The 22,040-nt window shown below is 38.3% G+C and overlaps 1 protein-coding gene across 1 annotated transcript in view; it reads left to right on the plus strand.

The window, feature by feature from the left end:
* GPR149 (G protein-coupled receptor 149) overlaps nucleotides 1–6,088 on the plus strand; it is an 85,435-nt gene extending 79,347 nt beyond the window's left edge. The window contains exon 4 of the mRNA XM_006867959.1: nucleotides 5,516–6,088. Within this exon, the coding sequence (XP_006868021.1) occupies nucleotides 5,516–6,088 (573 nt within the window). The remainder of the gene's footprint in view (nucleotides 1–5,515) is intronic.
* The last annotated feature ends 15,952 nt before the right edge of the window (nucleotides 6,089–22,040 follow it).

The following is a 22,040-nucleotide window of genomic DNA, read 5'->3' on the forward strand; positions in this document are numbered from 1 at the left end:
AGAAGGTGACTGGACCCTGATGACCCTCACCTTCTCTTCCCATTTTCATCTCCCTCCCTCCTTGGTGTTTACACATTACAAATCCATTAGCCAAATCCCTACCTATGACCAGTTATTTTCTCAGTTTTCATGATTCCCTCTGGTCATTGAGTCTTTGGCTAAAAACCACATAGCTATGGGGTTCTTTTGAAAGAAGTGACTTCCCTCTAATTTAACCGCACCTCTACTTCTAGTTCCTCAAAAACTGGGTTAGCAGTAATGCAAGTTGGAAGTTTTCCTCATTTCTCAGTGAACAGATTGTGAATATTCCCAAATGAATTTTCTATTATTAATGTTAACCGTGGTTCTTTTGTTTTGAAATAAAAATTCTGAATGTACATATGCAAAAAAAAAGAAAAAAAAAGGTGATTTCCTAAAACACAATGTAAGCATCTTATTCTACTCTAAAAAAATGTCTATTCCATTTTGCCTACAGAATAAATAACAGACTCATTCGTTTGGCAAAGAAGAGCCTTTACCTTTACACCCTAACTTGTGATTCCAGCCTCAACTCCCACATCTCCACCCAATACCATGGCTACAAGTACACTTTTCATTGGTTCAGAGCACACCAAGTCTTTGTTCACCCTGCATCATTACAACTTGTGCTTTGAGAGCCTGTCATGATTCCCACTTCTTCGCTCAGAAAATATGAAGGGGCTTCAAAGAGTTCATGGGAAGATTCCATTATCTTTTAATTCCATTTTTTCACAAAAATTTTTAAGCCCCCTCATTCCAGCTAATCCTTAAAATCAATTTCAAATGCCATCACTCATATATGAAATCTCTCTAGCAGAGTTAATCTTTCCATGAACTCCAAAATCTTTGTTCCTACCAATTTATCACCCAATTAACTGTGGGGTCCTTGAATGAAGAGACAATATCTCGGTATAACCAATTCAAGGAGCCCAAGTGGCACAACAGTCAAGCACTTCACTACTAGTCAAAAGGTTGATAGTTTGAGCCCACCCAGCAGTTTGATGAGAGAAAAATCTGATGTCTACTTTCATAAAAACTCTAGAAAACTCTATGGGGTAATTTTACTTTGTCACACAGTCACGATGAGTTTAAAATCAATTTGACAGCTTCTAGAAACAATAACTGCATGTCCAATGCAAGCTCAAAATCCTCCACATAAAGAGCACTCAGTACCTGGCTTCAATGACTGGATTATCAGAGCTCAACCAGAAGAAGAAAGAAGAGGAAAAGAAGAGTAATCTGATACAATTTGATGAACTTGACCTACACCTATGGAAGCAGTAGCTAAAAAGAGGGAACAAATACTTACAGAAAGAATCATTCCCACCCCTCCACACACAGAGTAGACAGGGATGGGCAACTTGGACATTGGCTACCCAAAATGGGGCGGGGGGATGCTACAAAGGCAAGAAGTGACTGGTTTACAAGCTTTCCAGAGGGAACCTAGAGCCAGGGGGCATGGAGGAAGGCAGAATCTCCAATGAGTAGTATCCAATCTGTCTAGGCGGAGCTGATGAAATTGTGATACAATAGTGAATAATTGTTATCAGGACTGATTGTGAGGGTTGGAAATATAAAGGTAGACGTTTTATAGCAAGGAAGGGAGTGATTAACTTTCCAGTCTAGGAGCGTAGGTCCCTGGGACCATGAAGGGAGAAGAGCAGAAAGCGGGACCCTACCCAGAGAAGCAGTGATGCCAGAGATGGAGGCAGAGACAATGACATGGAGAGATGGAGTGGCTGGGGACTTTAGACCCAGAAAGGGAGAGGGGCTGTGTGCTGACGACTGGTGGGGTGGGGGGTGGTAGGGGTAGAGGGCAGGCTTGCAGGGTATACCCTGTGGTTGGCTGATGATGAATAGAGGGGATTGTAACCATGGCAATGAAACGATATATGATAGAATGAATGTATAACTAATGTTCTCCCACGTAAACTATCATATAATTCACAATAAAACATTTAAAAAAAAAAGCACTCAGTAAATGGTTAATAAATGGGTGAATACAAAATAGGTGAAGGCCACCTCATCTTTGTGAAAGTGTCACCCCTGAAACCCACCCAGATAATGCTTTGGTATAGGAATGTACCTAATGATTATACTTCTTTCTCTATGGCTTCAGCCAACATCACACATGTGGAGTGAATGAAGTCGTTTGCCTCAGGAGAAAGGTAACCTGATCTTTTGGGTGCAAGTTTTCAAAACTGTTGTTGTTAAGGCCATCAAGTTGGTTCCGACTCAGAGCGACCCTGTGTAAGGTTTCTAAGAAGTAGTTGATGTGTCTAAACTGCTAATCTTATGGTTAGCAGTCCAGTGTTTATCCTGCAATGTCACATATTGCAAAGCCCTACAGTTAGATTTCCAGGTGCTTTCGTGACTAAGCATAATTCAAAACCTCTCTGTAGGGAGAAACTGGGAAAGATTGCTAACTTGCCTTGCATAACCCAGACTGTATTTTTCTTTGCCCCTAAATTCATGGTAGGAGGCATGAAGGTACCCCCAATGAAGCTCATGTTGTCCCTTCCCTTAAAGGCACCTCTAAATAAAAGAGGATACAAACTGTTCTCTAAGAGTGAGGCTTTGGTCTTAGTTCCTGGAGCTCTGTTGTTGTTATGTGCTGTTGAGTCAGTTCCAACTCATAGCAACCCTGTATAGGGTTTCCAGGAGTTTGAACTGCCAGCCTTGAGGTTCATACCAGCCTTGTGGTCCAGTGTATTATCCAGCCATTCTTAAATCCAGATGCAAAAGACCCATAGCAATATACATGGAATTTCCAGGTATAAAATTGTAAACTTTCCAAGTGTAAAATTGGGAAGATGTTGTTGTTAAGTGCCGCCAAGTTATTTCCAACTCACAGTGACCCTGTATAGGCCTCATCTGTCTTCCAATGAGCAGCTGGTGGGCTCAAATCACAGACATTGTGGTTAGCAGTCCAGTGTTTATCATATGGAGCCACTGTGCTTCCCAAAATTGGGCTAGTCCCAGGCAAACCAGGACAGTGGATCAACCTCATTTGGCAAAACACCATGAATATCCATGCCATTTCCCCTAGTATACAGATAGATGCATTTAACCCAACCCAGTTCGTGAATCCAAACTTGACTGATGGTAGGTGAATGTGTTAAATGTTGCCTATTTATTTCCCCCTTCTTCTTTGTGCTACAACATTTTAGTTACAGTGATAGTTTTCAAACTTTACTGTGCACCAGAATGACCTAGAAGTCTTATTAAAACATAGATTGCTGGACTTCACTCCCTGAATTTGTGAATTGGCAGGTTTGGAATGAGCCCCCAAAGTTTGCATTTTTAACAAGTTACCAAAACATTGGTACTGCTAATCCAGTGATTCTACTTAAGAGCCATCGTTTTAGTGGTTTGGCACATTATTCTCTTCTAAGCCTCACATGCAGTGAATCAAGGGGTCGGTGGAAAGTATGAAGATATGAATCAACAATGTGAAGTACAGACTTTCCTAACAGTCAATCTAATTTTCTTTTTCATTTCTTAAAACCTGTAAATAATGAGTACAGTTCAAAAAGGAAGGAAGGGAGAAAGAAAGAAAACCCTCATAACCAAAGTGTAATATAAGAGGTTTAAACCTCCAGGCAAGTTTTTATAGAGCTGTGGGGGAGTTCTCTATTATGGGGTTTATTTTGGTGACTGACTACTCTGTCATCAAATAAGAAAACTAAGCATACTGTAGCTCACTTCTAGTGACATTTGGTTCCTCTTATGTATGCTTAAGCTTAACGACTGAAATATCCTTTGTACTCAGAGTCACAGCTCTGCAACGATCATTTGCTCTGGCAGTTAAACAGGAGAAAAAACTGCATTTTGATAACATTGTCTGTATTCTTGTAACCTATACAAACGTTTCTATGTAACTGAGTATATAACAGAAATAATAAAGCAATTCTATATTGTAAATATTCATTCTGTTCCACATGTCCAGCTTCTGCCCTTTTGGAAACATCTCCTGCTTCCAAACCATATTGTGGAAATATGTCCCTTATTTGCAAGGAAATGTTCCTGACTGCCCTCACTTAGGTATCAGCTTTGACCAACCAGAAACTGAGCTAAGAGGCTTTGGTGGTGGTGGTGGTGGTGGTGTTAGGTACTGTTGAGTCCGCTCTGACCCACAGTGACCTTATGCACAGCAGAATGAAACACTGCACTGCCTTGCACCATCCTCACAATCTTCGCTACAATTGAACCCATTGTTGCCACTGTGCCAATCCATCTCATTGGGGGTCTTCTTGTTTTTCAGTGGCCCTCCACTTTTCCAAGCATGATGTCCTTCTCCAGGGACTAGTCTCTCCTGATAGTCTGAAGTGTGAGAGGCGAAGTCTGTCCATCCTGACTTCTAACGAGCATTCTGGCTGTACTTCCAAGACACATTTGTTTGTTCTTCTGGTGGTCCATGGTACTTTTAATATTCTCCTCCAATACCATAACTCAAATGCATCAATTCTTGTACAGGCTTCTTTAACTACTGTTCAACTTTCACATGCATATGAGGCTATTGTAAATACCCTGGCTTGAGTTAGGCGCACCTTAGTTATCAAACTGACATCTTTGCTCTTGAACCCTTGAAAGAGGTCTTGTGCAGTAGATGTGCCTAATGCATCATTTGATTTCTTGACTGCTGCATCCATGATTGTTGATGATTGATCCAAGCAAAATGAAGTTTTTGATAACTTCAATCTTTTCTCCATATATCATGATGTTATTTACTGCTCCAGTGATAAGGATTTTTGTTTGCTTTACATGAAAATGCAATCGATACCGAGGTTGTAATCTTTGGTCTTCGTCAGTAAATATTTTAAATCCTGTTCATTTTCAGCAAGCAAGGTTGTATCATTTGCATATCATATCATAGGTTGTTAAAGAGTCTTCTACAAATCCTAATGCCATGTTCTTCTTCATATAATCGAATTTTCAAATTATTTGCTCAGCATACAAACTGAATAAGTATGATGAAAGAATATAACCCTGGCTCACATCTTTCCTGATTTTAAACCATTTAGTGTTCCCTTGTTCTGTTTGAGCAACTCCTCTTGGTCTATGTACAGGTTCCTCATGAGCACAGTTAAGTGTTCCTGAATACTCATTTTCTGCAATATTGTCCATAGTTTGTCATGATCCACATAATCAACTGCCTTTGCATAGTCAATAAAGCACAGATAAACATCTTTTTTAAAACCTGAGGCTTTGGTAGCAGAATTTAAATCTTGTAAGTTTTCTAGTGTGGTACTGTAGGATAAGCACTGGACTGTTAACTGCAAGGTCGGCAGTTGAAACCATCAGCCACTTCTCAGAAACCCCTTACAGGGTCACTATGAGTTGGAACTGACTCGATGAAACTTAACAACATCAACAAGTTTTCTAAAGGGATATATCTGAAATAGAAAACTTTATCATTGTGATGAATAAATAAGTCTCTAACTGGCCAATCTCAGAAGTCTACTTTTGATAATAATCATTTTGTTTTTGTCCCCAGCGTGCCGGAGGTGCCCTTGACATTCCTTTGTGTGCGTTCCAAGGAACTGTGTCTCTCCAAGCTCCTACTGGGAAAACCTTGTCTCTTTCAACCTATGAAGTAAGTGCAGAAGGCCAAAAAATTACCCCAGCGTCTAAGAAAATAGAAGTCTATCGATCCAAAAGTGTTGGCCACGAACCAAACTCAGAGGATTCTCCCTCCACTTTTGCAGACACCAATGTGAAAATACACTTGGAAGTCCTTGAAATCTGTGATAATGAAGAGGCCTTGGACACTGTGTCCATCATTAGCAACATCAGCCAGTCCTCTACACAAGTCAGGTCTCCATCTCTACGCTACTCACGGAAAGAGAACAGATTTGTTTCCTGTGACTTGGGGGAAACAGCCTCATACTCCCTCTTTTTGCCCACGAGTAATCCTGATGGTGATATTAACATCTCCATTCCAGATACAGTTGAAGCACACAGGCAGAATAGTAAAAGGCAGCACCAAGAGAGGGATGGCTACCAGGAGGAAATCCAGCTGTTAAATAAAGCTTACAGGAAAAGAGAGGAAGAAAGCAAGGGTAATTAGTAATCCTTTGGTCTGATAAAAGCTACAAAGGTTCTGCAACATCAAATTGCTAAACTAACACCTTTGTTCTGAGGCTATTATATTCCCTTTTTTTATTTACTGGTTTACATAAGAGAGCCTGATGATACCAGGGCTAATGCACTCAACTGCTAATTGAAAAGCCAGTGGTTTGAACTCACCAGCCAATCTGGGGCAAAAGGTACAGCAGTCTGTTTCTGTAAAGATTTCTTTACGGTTTGGAAACCGTATGGGACAATTCTACACTGTCCTATAAGGTTGCTAGGAGTCAGAATCAACTCACTGGCAGTGAGCTTGATTGTTGGTTGGCTTACAAACTGTATAGATTTGCTGGTTGATTATTTTTAGTGCCAACAGCTAAAACTAGTGCAAACACTTAAGTGCATTTGCTGTGTTATTTGTAGATCACAGACTGTGGTGATTAAGGGTTTATTTCTTATCAGATTTCTAAAAACATTTTCTAAATCAAATCTTGGCCTTGCTTACTGATGTTTTCATCTGTCACCCTCAGAGTAAACTGAGAATTGCATAAACCCAATGAATATACTGGCTCAATGTATGTTTCTGCACATAATGTTGGCCTTTACTGTGAGGGGAAGAAAAGAGACCATTAGGGGATAGCAGAAATACAGCAACACTTAGAGTTGTACTTGATGAAGTCTAAATGCAGTTACTAAAGCAAGCTTTTACAGTATTTACTTTACACTGATGTCTAGGAAATACATTTTTTGTGTTTGTAAAATGGCAAGAAGACTCCAACTTGGAAATACATGTCTATATTGTAAATAATTGTTTTCTTCGTTTCTATAAAATACAAGTTGTTTATTGTTTTGTTTTTCCTTTCTCTTTTAAATGTAACAATGTTTTCATTTAGTTTTTGGTTTTTTTTTTTTTTCAGTCATGTCAAGACCAGTTCTTTAAACAAATATGGTGTATGGTATAGGTAGAATTAGAAGCTGACTTTAACCCAAACATGATCTGAAAAGGTTGTAAATGTGCACTTCATCATTACTAGATTTGTTTTATTGGACTGAAAATGGAGGGGAAACACTGCCAAGTTAAATTTAGAGAGGGTCACTCAACTAGAGTAACCCACTTCTGGTAGAGCAGAAGAAAATCATAAATAGAAAGTGAAGTTGACTACTTCTAAAGCTGTAGATTTGGCAAAATTTCTTAGCTACTCTTGAAGCTTAGAAAAATTCAGTTCAAATTTTAGTTCTAACCCAGGTGCTTTTTAGAGCTTCTCAAGGAAAATGTGTATCTGAGGAAAAGAAACAATTCAAGGCTTTTAATTAAATGGTTTCAAGATATGTATTTAAAGATTATAAATGAATTTGGTTTTATGCATGCGGAGATGACTTTGTTAGAGTGTCACCAATGTATATTTCATAAATTACAAGTGTCTTTTTTTCAAATTATTTCCTTCTGATATTTATGCAAATACATATTAAATGCATTACTTATAGTAACTAAGTAAATGTTTATTTTCCAAAGTCATTAAGAGTCAACATTTTGCATGATGGTCTTCAATTTGGGACACGCCCACTTCACCCACACATTCATTTATTTATAGGCTGAGGGACTTATTTATTAGAATGATTTACTTTTGTTTTTATTTCTTTCATATTGAAATGTATTCTAAATTATTTGACATTAATTTCAGATTATATCTTCTTTATAGGATATTTTGTGGGGTATTGCTACCAAGAAAAATCATTTTCAAAACAATTATCTCAGTGAAGTTTCTCCATTCTCTCATTTAACCTTTTTTATACTCTAAATTTAGGAAACAAATAAGTGCCATTATTCATGTTTGAAAAACACACTTCAAATAATGCATAGCATATAAATTTAAATTCAAGTGTACACTCATTTATGAATGTATTTTATTTTGAAAAACTTTTATTACCAAATCTTAGGATTATTTAGCCTAAATGAACATGTCAATTTGTGCTTCAAATCAGTAGAATAAAATGTCTATTACTTAAGAAAAAACTGAGTTGAATATTATAAGAACACTTTGTTAAAGGTACATTTTGATATATTGAAACTAGATATATAATATTTAAAGGAGAAAGGTAATTTTGTTGCTTTAAAACACAATTTCTGATAGTATGGGAATTGGAAATAATATCATAATAAAACTAAAGAAAAATATTAAAGAGCCCATTTGAATGGAAACAAATCCTTTATAACTACAGAGAATTTTGAATGGTGGTGGTGGTGGTGTACATTTGAAGTTGGTTTGAACTCATAGTGACCCTGTAAAGATTTTCCGAGGCTATAAATCTTTATGGGAGCAGAAAGTCAGCCCCCTCTTTCTCTTGTGGAACAGCTGGTAGTTTTGAACTGCTAACCTTGAGGTTAGCAGCCCAATTTGTAACCACTATACTACCAGAGCTCTTTTGTGAATTGAGGGGATGAAAAGCAGTTTGAAGGGCATCAGAATTGAATTTGAAGACAATAACACCCTCTTTTCCATCTTGTCAAAATTGATTCCACCACAGTGGGTTGTTATTTCATAAAAAGATCACCATCTGGTGGCAACTCATACAAACTGCAAACATACAGATCTTGAAGCTCCTGTTTCTGAGTGCTGTGACTGATAAAGGCAAACCATTTTGAAAACAACAAACCTCACAGTAGCACATGAAATATAATTTTTTAAATTGCAAAAATCCTGTGAGACTTATTTTTGGAAATCATCAAGAAGGTAAGTGTGAATGCAGATGGATAGAGCAAGAAGCGGTTGGAGGGACAGACAAACAGATAAGGGGAGGGAAAGATGATCATTAAGTTCTTGCAAACCAGGTAAAGAACTTGTGATCTTACTCTAAATGAGGCAAGAAGCCAATAAAGTATTCTGAGTAAAGAAATGGTATTATCTGATGTCAAAAAAAATCACTGTTATGCAGGGAAAAGATTACACAGGTACAAAGATGACTTAAGGAAGATCAGTTTGGGGGTTATTTTACTAGTTTAGGTTAGAGACGATGGCTAGGATTGGAGGTGATGGCAAGCAGTCTGATTCAATATGCAAGAATGCATTACCTTTGTAAATTTAGATGTCTATTTATGATGCCTATGATGAGGGAAAACAAAGATCTCTAGCATAGATTTTCTGTTAGTAACTGGTTGCTGTTGTTATGTGCCGTGGAGTCAGTTCCGACTCATAGCGACCCTGTACAGGGTTTCCAAGGCTGTAAACCTTTACGGGAGTAGAAAGCCTCATTTTTCTCCCGTGGAACATCTGGTAGTTTTGAAATGCTGACCTTGCAGTTGGCAGCCCGATTCATAACCGCTAAGCTACAAGAGCTCCTTAGTACACTGGAATAGTCCCATATTTCTAAACTCATCTGCATTAAGCTTACAGAAGGGAGAAGGGAGTGGAGGATCCTGCACTGGAGTTTTTTAATGGGCTTGGTCTGGAAGTCCTCCACCTCAAATACTGCAGCTTCTGCCACTTGGCTAGAACTCAGTACACAGCTGCACCTAACTTCAAGGAAGCCTGGGAAATGCATCTCACTGAGTGCACAAGAAGAAGACAACACTAGACAAAAGAGCTACTCAGTCACATGGTCCTATCATACCAACTAGATAATTATACATTAATTCCATGGGTAGGTAGATAGGTAGATACTGAGTCATTCTCTGATTCATGGTGATCTTATGTAAAACAGACCACATCATTTATTTAATGTTGCCTAGTCCCACACATTCCTCATAACTGTCAGCATATTCGAGTCCGTCATTGCAACTTTTGTGCCAGTTCATCTCATTCAGTGTATCCCTCGCCTTTGATGACCCTATGTTTCACAGCACTTGATGTGATGTGATATCATCAGGAGGTCTCAATCATTAGAGGAGGACATCATAGAGGAAGACTGATATGATAGCAGAGTTCAAATAGTGACACTTGGTTTTATATGACGAAAAGACATTGCCACAATAGTGCAACACTGGTATATTTTCCCAAGTTAGTTATTTGGTGTTGACTGTATACTTGGGACATCAACACTTTAGTTCAGACTAAACTGTGCCAAGCTCAGGTCAGTTTTGTTATACATTCTCTTCTCCAGCTCAAGATATGAAAAAGAACATATCTGCAGATCTTTCCTACATTCTTGGGTTTTCAACTTCAAATATATAAGGAATACACATACATACATATTCTAATTGATGCACACACAGAGAAACACATATTCTCCCAAAGAATAAGGAGTCATTTCCTGCTATTAGAGCAGTCAAAACTCCAAATCTAGACAGACTGTAGTGTCATACAAAGTCCAGGACTAACAAAAGTACCCATGGCAGTCGCTGGTGAACAGAAAGCTGCTAGCAGCATGTCCAGCCACACTCCACACTCTCACCCACTGCACAGCCCCTTCTCTGCCTGAGTGAATCCAACAATATATCAAAACCCAATAATAATACATCAAGACTAAGGTGAATTCATATCAGGTATGCAAAGATGGTTCAATATCATATTAAAAAAACTCACCATAATCCAACACATAAATAAAACAAAGGAAAAGAACCACTTAATAAAACACAAGAACCACATGGTGTTGCACAAAATCCAACATCAATTTTTGATAAAAACACATCAAAATAAGAACAGAAGGGGAATTCCTTAGTATAAATAAGGAAAAAAAAAAAACCAACCACCACAGGTCTGTCAGTTTCTTGTACTCTGGTGGCTTGCATGTTGCTGTGATGCTGAAAGCTATGAACCTGGTATTTTAAATACCAGCAGAGTCACCCATAGTAATAGGTTTCAGTTAAGTTTCCAGACTAAAACAGACTAGAAAGAAGGAGATGCAGACTACAGCTAACTGTTCAGCCACTGAAAAACGTATGAATAGCAGCAGTACACTGTCAGCCTAAAGTGTAAAACATTATGAATAATAGAAGAATATTGTCAGACACAGTGCTGAAAGATGAGCCCCTCAGGTTGGAAGACACTCAAAATCTAACTAGGAAAGAGTAGAGTTGACCATATGACGTGAATGGGACTAAGCTTTCGAGACCTTCATTTGCTGATGGAGCACAATGAAAAATGAGCAAGAACCACTGCAAATCTCCATTACTAATCAGAAAATGGAATCTACAAAGTAAGAATCTAGGAACATTGTTGTCGTTGTTTTTAAGTGTCGTTGAGTTGATTCCAACCCATAGTAACCCTATGTAGGGTTTCTGAGGAGCAGCTGGTAAGCTTGAACCACCAACCTTGCAGTTCAAATGGCTTTGCAGTCTGATGCATTAACCCACAGTGCCACACCAGGAACACTGGGAGTAGTCAAAAAAGAAAAAAGATTCATAATGATTGATATCCCAGGCAGATGACACCACCTTGCTTGCTAGAAGCAAAAAGGACTTAAAATGCTTACTGATGACCATCTAAGACCACAGCCTTCAGTATGAATTGAATCGCAATGTAAAGAAAACAAAAATCCTCACCCCTGGACCAATAAACAACGTTCTTATCAACAGACAAAAGATTGGAGCTTGTCAAAGACTTCATTTTTCTCAAATCAACCATCAACACTCATGGAAGCACCAGTCAAGAAATCAAATGGTGTATTGCATTAGGTAAATCTGCTGCGAAAGGCCTTTTAAAAATGTAGAAGAGCAAAGATAGCAGTTTGAGGAGTAAGGTGCACCTGACTCAAGCCATGGTATTTTCAATAATCTCATATGCACAAGAAAGTTGGACAGTGAATAAGGATGATTGTAGAAGAATTGATGCATTTGAGTTATGGTGTTGGAGGAGAATATTGGAAGTACCATGGACTGCCCAAAGAACTAACAGATCTGTGCTGGATAAAGTTACAGCCAGGGTGCTCCTTGGAAGCCAGGATGGCCACACTTCATTTCTCATACTATGGACATATTGTCAGGAGGTGCCAGTCACTGGAGAAGGATATCATGTTTGGTAAGGTGGATGGTCAGAGAAAAAGACAAAGATCCCCAGCAAAATGGATTGGCAAAGTGGCAGCATCAATGGGCTCAAGTATAGTAACGATTGTGAGGTTGGCCCAGGACCAGGCAGTGTTTCATTCTGTTGTGCATAGGATCACTATGAGTTGGTGCTGACTCGATGGCACCTAACAACAATAGCAAATTGGCAAAGAAGAAGTAAAACTCTATTTGCATGTGATATATTCCTATATGGGCTTCTGGTGAGGCACTGTGGGTTAATGCACCAGACTGCATAGGTTGGCAGTTCATATGAACTGCATTTGAACTGCAAGGTTGGCAGTTCAAGCTAACCAGCTGCTCCTTAGAGACACTATGCAGGTTCGCTATGGGACGGAACCGACTCAAGAGCACTTCACACACACCACCATATTCCTATATATAGAAAATCCCAAATACCTAGCAAGGAAATAATTGGAATGAATTGAAAGATTCAGCAAAGTGGCAGGGTACAACAAGATCAACATATAAAAATCAGTTAGATTCCTTTACACTAAGAGAACTTTGAAAAGGAAATCAGGAAAACAATACCATTTACCAAAAGGACTTCATCCACTTCTTTCATTTGCTTTAGCTACTCTACCAAGAGCAAGTTTTAGAGACTCTTATGACATCCCCTTTGGTCTTTGTTTCATGTATTTTTAATTATCTTTTTCTTTCTTCATGCATGATGTTCTTGATGTTATCCTATAACTCATCTAGTCTTTGATCATTAGTGTTCCATGTATCAAATCTGTTCTTGAGATGGTCTCTACATTCAGGTGGGATATACTCAAGTTCATATTTTGGCTCTTATGAACTTGTTTTAATTTTCCTAAGCTTTAACCTAAACTAGCATATAAGCAATGTACAGTCTGTTCCATAATCAGTCCCTGGCCTTATTTGGGCTAATGATATTGAGCTTCTCTAAGGAGCTTTGGTAGCATAGTGGATTACACATTGGGCTGCAAGATCAGTGGTACAAAGCTACCGGTCATTCCACAGGAGACAGATGAGTCTTTCTGCTCACATAAAGATTTACAGCCTCAGAAACACTATACAGGGTCATTATGAGTCAGAATTGACTCAAGAACTCTCAACCACTATCACCACTGAGATCCTCCCACATATGTGGTCAATTTGATTGCTGTGTATTCCATTGGATGAAGTCCACATGTATAGTCATCATTTTATTGTTTGAAAAAAATGTACTAGCAATGAGGAAGTCATTGGTCTTTTAAAATTCTAACATGTGATCTCTAGCTTGTCTCCAATTGTTTTTTGTTTTTGTTTCCAATTACTGATTCTCCTTGACTGTTTCCAACTTTCACATTCCAATCACTAGTAATTATCAATGCATCTTGATTGCATGTTTGAGCAATTTCAGACTGAGGAAGTTGTAGAACTCTTCAATTTCTTCATCATTGCCTTTGGTGGTTGGTTTGTATATTTGAATAGTAGTTGTATGAACTGGTCCTCCTTGTAGGTATACAGATATTATTCTATCAGAGACACCATTGTACTCAAAAATAGATCTTGAAATGCTCTTTTTAATGATGAATGTGATGACATTCCTCTTCAATTTGTCATTCCCAACATAGACCATGTAATTGTCCAATTCAAAATGACCAATATCTATCCATTTCAACTTCTTTAATGCCTAGGATATTAATCTTTATGCATTTCATTTTGATGACTCCAAATTTTCCTAGATTCATATTTCACACATCCTACTCACTATGGGATAATGTTCTAAACTGGTTTGAACCTCAAGGTTGCTGGTTCAAACTCACCAGTCGCTCCTCAGAAACCCTATCACGGTCACTCTGAGTCAAAACCGACTCAATGGCACTTAACCACCACCACCGCAACAACATTGTTTATTATTAAACAATTGCAGCTGTTTCTTCTAATTTTGATTCATATCCAGCAACAAATGAAGGTCCCAAAAGCTTTGCTCCATATTCATTAAAGTCTATTCTACTTTGAAGAGGCAGCTTTTCCCCAGTTGTAGTTTGACTGCCTTCCAACCTGAGAGGTTCATATTCTGGCACAATATCAGACAATGTTCTGCTCTTATTCATAAGGTTTTCAGTGGCTAATCCCTCAGAGGTGGACTGTCTATTCCTTCTACCTAGTCTGTTCTTAGTCTAGGGGCTCGACTGAAATCTATCCACCATGAGTGACTCTGTTGGTATTTGAAACATCCACAGCATAACTTCTAGCATCAAAACGAAATGCAGGCCACCACAGTATAACTGACAGATGAGTGGAGATACACACACATACACACATAATATACACACACACACACACACATGTTGTTGTTGTGGTTAAGTGCCGTTCAGTCGGTTCCAACCCATAGCGACCCTATACAGGGTTTCCAAAGCTGAAAATCTTTATAGGAGCAGAAAGCCTCATCTTTCTCCCGCAGAGCAACTGGTAGTTTTGAACTGCTGCCCTTAAGGTTCGCAGCCTGATTTATATATGTATGTTGTTGTTATTAAGTGCTGTCGAGTCCATTCTGACCTATACTGAATCCGTATAGGGTTTCCAAGGAGCAGCTGGTGAGTTTGAACTGCTGACCTTGCAGTTCAAACAAACTTGCAGTCAGTGCTTATCCTACAGCGCCACACAGGAGTGCTTATCCTACAGCGCCACACAGGACTCCTTACATATGTACCTTGAATTATCTTCTTTTGAGTTTATCTCTATATGTACATTGAGCTATCTTCTTTTGAGTTTATATTTATTCTTTGGATTATCTTCTTTTGAGTTTACATCTAGTTCTTGGATTATCTTCTTTTGAGTTCATAGCTATTTGTTTCTTGAATTATCTTCCTCTAAGTTGACATCTGTATTTTATACAGACTACAACTGATATATAACTCACAATCTATAATCGTTCCTAGTACCTAAAAAGTCTTAGCTATAGAGCAGTGTCCTGGTGTGGTGCTGTGACGTAATGCGCTGAACTGCAATGTTTGTTTAAACTGCAAGTTTGGCAATTCAAGCTCACTAGGTACTCCCCAGAAACCCTATACAGTGTCTGAATCAGTCAGAACCAACTCAATGGCACTTAACAACAACAATAGAATGGAAAGAGCACTTAGCTAGGAATCAGAAGGCTTAATTTCAATCTCTGATTCTGAATTTGACTCTACCACAATTTAACCTGGAATTTAACTCTCTGGTATTGGGTTGAGGCAAGCCCAGGTAAATTAGACTGTATCTACACCATTTTAGTAATAGAATTATATGTAAAATTTGAAGACGTTAAATAAAGTTAAAGGATCCTCGGCTCTCTGTAGTATATAAAATCTGGCTTTTATCTACACATTTCCAAATATGTGACTATATTACATGGAAACTTGACTGTGATAGGGGAGCACACTGACTCTGTCACTGTGTATAAGCACTGGAATTATGAACCACAAGGTCATCAGTTCAAGCCCACCAACTACTGTGTGGGAGAAAAATGAGATTTTCTAATCTAATAAAGATTTACAGCCTCAGAAACCCTAAACAGGGCTGCTATGAGTCGGAACCGACACTACAGCAACAACTATTATGATCGTTCTCTCATTTGTTTATACTATGACCATTAATATCACATGCAAGTAAAATTTTACTCAAGACAATTCAAAAACAGCTGCAATGTTTCATTGTCAGGGAACTGCCAGAGGGTCAAGCCAGATTCAGGCAAGGATGTGGAATGAGGGATATCATTGTTAATGTCAGATGGATCTTGGCTGAAAGCAGAGAATACCAGAAAGATGTATACCTGTGTTTGTCGACTGTGTGGCTCATGACAAGCTATGGACAACATTGAGGTGTATAAGTATTCTGGAACACTTAATTGTTCTCATGAGGAGCTTATACACAGACCAAGGGACAGCCATTCAGACATAACAAGGAGACACAGAATGGTTTAAAATCAAGGTTGTATTCTTTTACCATACTTATTCAAACTGAGCAAATAATCCAAGAATCTGGCTTATATGAAGAACTTGGCATCAGTATTAGAGAAAGACTCATTTACAACCAGCAATATGCAGGTGATACACCTTGCTTGCTGAAAGTGAAGAGGGCTTAAAATACTTACTGATGAAGTTCAAAGACCACAGTCTTCAGTGTGGGCTGCACCTCAGTGGTAAGAAAACAAAAATTCTCACTACTGGGGCAATAAACAACATCAATGATGAATGGAAAAAAAGATAGAAGTTGTCAAACGCTTCATTTTGCTTGGATCCACCATCAATAGTCATGGAAGCAGCAGTCAAGAAATCATACAACGTATTAGGCAAATCTGCTACATAAGGCCTATTTAAAGTGTATCACAGCAAAGATGTCAGTTTCAGAACTTCAGTGTGCCTGAGCCTAACTATGGTATTTCAACAGCTACAAATGCATGTGACAGTGGGACCATAAATAAGGAAGCATTCTTACTATTGGTTAGTGGTACCATCCCTGTTTGTGAACATAAAAAAATGTCTGCAAACATTGTCAAATGTTCCCTGGGTGTGTAAGAAGGTAAGCAAAATTACCCCTTGTTGAGAAACACTGCTTTAAGTAATAGAATATTGGGATATTTTTGTCATTCTTTTTAATTTTCCAGTTTTTACAAGTTTTATCTTACTTTTGTAACAAAAGAGTCTGTTTTGATTTTATATACTGTGATTGTCAAAGATTCCTACATCCATTAGAGAAAATCTGCCAGTGTCTTTAATGATTTATTACATAAGACTATAAAATTATTTTGTAAACTTTGAAGAAACTCATTTTCTTAAATAAGATACAGACAAAATATTTAATGATACAGTATGCTTCTGGCTGTAATGTCATATCATGTTCTTCCCAAAATAAACCCTAGTGAATACATCTTGATGTGGTGCTGTAGGATAAGCACTGAACTACTTCTATAAGGTTGGCAGTTCAAACCCACTAGTAGCTTCTTGGAAACCTTACATAGAGTTGTTATGAGTCAGAATCGACTCAATTGCACTTAACATCAACAACAACAAATGCCAGTAGACATCTTTAATCCTTTAATTAGGTTAAGCACTGAACATGCTATTGTATGGCGTTGGACAGGTAGCTGTTCATAGGGTTGCTGTGAATCAGAATTGACTCAGTGGTACCTAACAACAATAACAACAAAGTTGCAGCAATTTAATCATTTGTTTTAAGAAATCAGCATATACATACCTACACACTGGCTGATAGATAGCATTTCTGATAGCTCTTTAACCCAAATTATGGTTGTGTTTTTGTTTTGTTTTTACATTCTCATCATTGTGCTGAATCAAAAGAAGACTACCTCTAACTTTGGCAATTTTGAAATGACAAATTTCAGGGAAAATATTCTTACTGTTCTATCAGATCTGAATTTCCACTGAAGGCTAAAAAAAAATAGTATAACCTTTCTCCAAAGAATCCACTCAATGTTTTTATTACCACTGTTCATTAAATTGTATCTTATATGCTGTTGTTAGGCCCCATAAAGTTGTCTCTAACTCATATCAACCCTATGTACAAGTAACACTGCCAGTCCTGCACTATCCTTACCATCATTGCTATCTTTGAGCCCATTGTTGTAGACACTGTGCCAATCCATCAATTACTGGTAACCTTGGCAGTCCTCCCATTGTGTGGAGAGGTCTAAGTGATTCCCTGCCCCCTGGACTCTGGGAAGACATGTGTAACTGTCTTAACTGATAAAGTACAGTAGAGGTGTAGAATTATGAGACTGCTCAGTTAAAAAAAGTGTTATGTACTTTCACCTGGCTCTATAACATTTGTTCTTGAAGCACAGCTGCCATAGTAAAAAAGCTACAACTAGACCAAAAATGAAGATTTAATAGAAAAAGCTGTGTGTAGGTGTTCCATTCTGCAATCCAGTCAATGTTCCAGCAAAAAGCCTCATCAATTGTCAGTCATTTATGTGAAGATGCCTCCAAACGATTCCATCCCAGCTATCAATTCATACACATTGTACCATCTTTGAGCTTTTAACTCATATATAATCAATTTCTATTCATACACATTGTACCATCTTTGAGCTTTTAACTCAAAATTAAGATGCCTCCAAATGATTCCATCCCAGCTTTTAACTCAAAATTAAGATGCCTCCAAATGATTCCATCCCAGCTATCAATTCATACACATTGTACCATCTTTGAACTTTTAACTCATATATAATCATTTCTATTCATACACATTGTACCATCTTTGAGCTTTTAACTCATATATAATCAATTGCCATCTAGACGTTTCTATTTGTATGGTTCAAGTTGTTGTTAGGTGCCATCGAATCGGTACCGACTCATAGTAACCCTGTGCACAACAGAACAAACCACTGCCTGGTCCTGGACCAACTTCACAATCGTTGCCATGCTTGAGCCCACTGATGCTGCCACTTTGCCAATCCATCTTGCCGGGGGACTTCCTCTTTTTCTATGACCCTCCACCTTACCAAACATGATATCCTTCTCCGGTGACTGATCCCTCTTGAAAATATGTCCAAAGTATGAGAAATGAAGTGTGGCCATCTTGGCTTCCAAGGAGCACTCTGGCTGCACGACTTCCTATACAGACCTGTTGGTTCTTTTGGCAGCCCAATGGCACTCTCAATATTCTCCTCCAATACCATAAATCAAATGTATCAATTCTGCTACAGTCTTCCTTATTCATTGTCCAGATTTTGCATGCATATGAGGTTATTGAAAATACCATGGTTTGGGTCAGGCGCACTTTAGTCCTCAAGCTGACATGTTTTCTCTTTAACACTTTAAAACGGTCTCGTGCAACAGATTTGCCTAATGCAATACATCGTTTAATTTGTTGACTGCTGCTTCCATGAGTGTTGGTGGTTGAGCCAAGAAAAATGAAGTCTTTGACAACTTTTCAATCTTTTCTCCATTGATAAGAATATTGTTTATTGGTCCAGTGGTAGGATTTTTGTTTTCTTTACATTGAGATGCAATCCATACCGAAGGCTATGGTCTTTGATCTTCATCAGCAAGCAAGGTTATGTCATCTGCATATTGCAGGTTGTTAATGACTCTTCCTCCAATCCTGATGCCATGCTTTTCTTCATATAACCCAGTTTCTCGGATTATTTGCTAGGCACACAGGTTGAGTAAGTATGGTGAAAAACTACAACCCGGTCACACACCTTTCCTAATTTTAAACCATTCAGTGTTTCCATATTCTGTTAGAATAACTGCCTCTTGGTCGAATAACTTCCTCATGAGCACAATTACATGTTCAGAAATACTCATACTTCGCAATATTGTCCATAGCTTGTCATGGTCTGCACAATAAAAGACCTTTGCATAGTGAATAAAGCACAGGTAAACATCTTTCTGGTGTTCTCTGCTTTCAGCCAAGATCCATCGGACATCAGCCATGATATCTCTTGTTCCACGTACTCTTCTGAATCCAGCTTGAACCTCTGGAAGTTCTCTGTCAATGTATGCTTACAGCCATTTCTGTATTACCTTTAGTAAAACTTTACTCTCATGGGTTATCAAAGAGATTGTCCGATGATACCCACATTCTGTTGGGTCACCTCTTTTTGGAATGGGCACAAATACGTGTCTCTTCCTACCAGTTGGCCAGATAGTTGTCTTCAAAATAGCTTTATTCACATGGAATATCAAAGATATTGTCCAATGATTTCTGCATTCCATTGAGTCACCTCTTTTTGAATAGGACAAATACGGATCCCTTCCAATCAGTTGGCCAGATAGTTGTCTTCCAAATTTCTTGGCATAAATGAGTGAGTACCTCCTGTGCCGCCTCATTTTCTTAAAAGATTTTAATTTTTTTTCCCATCAATTCCTGCTGCCTTGTTCTTTGTGAATTCCTTCAATGCACCTTGGACTTCTTCCTTTGCTATAACTGGCTCTTGATCATATACTACCTCTTGAAAAGGTTGAACATCGACAATTTCCTTTTGGTATAGTGACTCTGTGTATTCCTTCCATCTTATTTTTATGTTTTCTGCATCTGTATGTTTCATAGGCTCCTCAAACTCTGCATATAAAAATCAAAAATACATCAACTCCCCCCAACATATTTCCTCTTCATTAGCAGTTTTTCAACTTTTAAATTCAGGAGTCATCTGATGTTTTCTTCTATTTTTCCACATCCAATTATAAAATCTTGACAATTTTATCCCTTAATCTCTCTTAATTCCACCACTTTCTATCTCCAAAGTCCTGCCACCTATCTTGCCTCCTTTATGTCTAACAAGAATCCTTACATCCACTCTGCCTCCTCCATCTTTGACTCAAAGGAACCACAGTATTGACTTCCTTACTTAAAATGTACCATTGTTCTTTGATGGAAGCTAAATTTCTTTGGGAGGCATATAAGGTTCTCTGTGATCAGGTTCCTTTCTACTTTTTTGAACTTCACTATCTATCTTTAAGTTTCATTGTATTCTTCTTAGCTCTCCAATGTTCCATCATTTCTATTCATACACATTGTACCATCAATAGTAGGCTCTCCCCTCCCCGTTAATTTAACTGAAGCCTACCAGAGATAGCCAGATGAATGAACAAATCTGTTTTGTAAGAAGTACAGCTGAAATGTTCCTAGGATGGCAAGACTGAGTCTCGTCTACTATGAATATGTTATCAGAAGGTACCAGTCCATGGAGAAGGACACTATGTCTGATAGAGTGTCAGCAAAAACAGGAAAATCCTCAATGATATAGATGACACAGTGGCTGCAACAATGGTCTCTAACATACCTATTACATACCTGTTATGATGAGGAGGGCACAGGATCAGGTAACCTTTCATTCTGTTATATACAAAGTCACTATAAGTTGGAATTGACTCAAAGTTACCTAACAACAAAACTTACTTATCTCAAACATCTCTATTTAAGCCCTCATTTTTGGTGAACTGACTTGACTCTAAAATTAAATTGTTTTCTATAATATTTCATGAAATGGGGTGTTTTCCTTTCATAATTCACTGCTCTAGAAAACTAGCTATTATCTTCCCCCCAAGACTGTAAGCAAATGGAAATGAATCCCATACTTGCTTTTCCAAGAAGTATCCCCAGCTTTAAATCAGTTAAATGTATAAATGAACTACGTATCTCCTGATGAACATTAAAGTCTGTGTTGCCCAGTTGATTGTTTAAGATCAGCTTGCCTAATCTTAAACAACAACAACAACAATAAAAGCACAGGCCACTAGCATAGCCAAACTTAGAGACAAGGCTCTGAACAAAGAGCAAAGCACTTATTGTATATTGATACACAAGAGGACAGAGAAGTGGGAATCTCCCAGATCTGCCTCCCTGAGGTAAAAGGGGAAGGAGGATTTATAGGGATCTTAGACACAGGGTAGGAGCCTGAGGAATTTCAGAAACTTTTTTGTTGCTCCGTGTATTTCTCATTGCACCGACCATCCCAAGCATATATTCTCCCAAAAGCCCCATTAGCTTTTTCCTAGTGATGGTTTTCAGTGAACTTCACAAGAAATGTGTAGCTGTTTGTCTTCATTCTTGGGACAGTTCTCATGGTGGGGGTGGTTGTTGTTGTTGTTAGGTGCCATCGAATGGTAATGACTCATAGTGACCGTATGCACAACAGAAGGAAACATTGCCCCGTCCTTTGCCAACCTCACAATTGTTGTTACATTTGAGTCCATTACTGCTGCTATGGTACCAATCAATCCATCTCATTGCGGGGTCTTCCTCTTTTTCTCTGACCCTCCACTTTACCAAACATGATATCCTTCTCCAATTTAGACAATTCTCTAATATATCCAAACTATGAGAGAGGTAGTCTGTCTATCCTGGATTCCAAGGAGCATTCCAGCTGTACTTTTGCCAACACATTGGTGTGTTCTTTGAACAACACATGGTACATTTAATATTCTCCTCCAACACCATAATTCAAATGCATCAATTCTTCTACAGTCGTCACTGTCCAACTTTCACATGCATATGA

Source organism: Chrysochloris asiatica, unplaced genomic scaffold (genome assembly GCF_000296735.1).
Source record: "Chrysochloris asiatica unplaced genomic scaffold, ChrAsi1.0 scaffold00113, whole genome shotgun sequence".
Taxonomy (NCBI): domain Eukaryota; kingdom Metazoa; phylum Chordata; class Mammalia; order Afrosoricida; family Chrysochloridae; genus Chrysochloris; species Chrysochloris asiatica.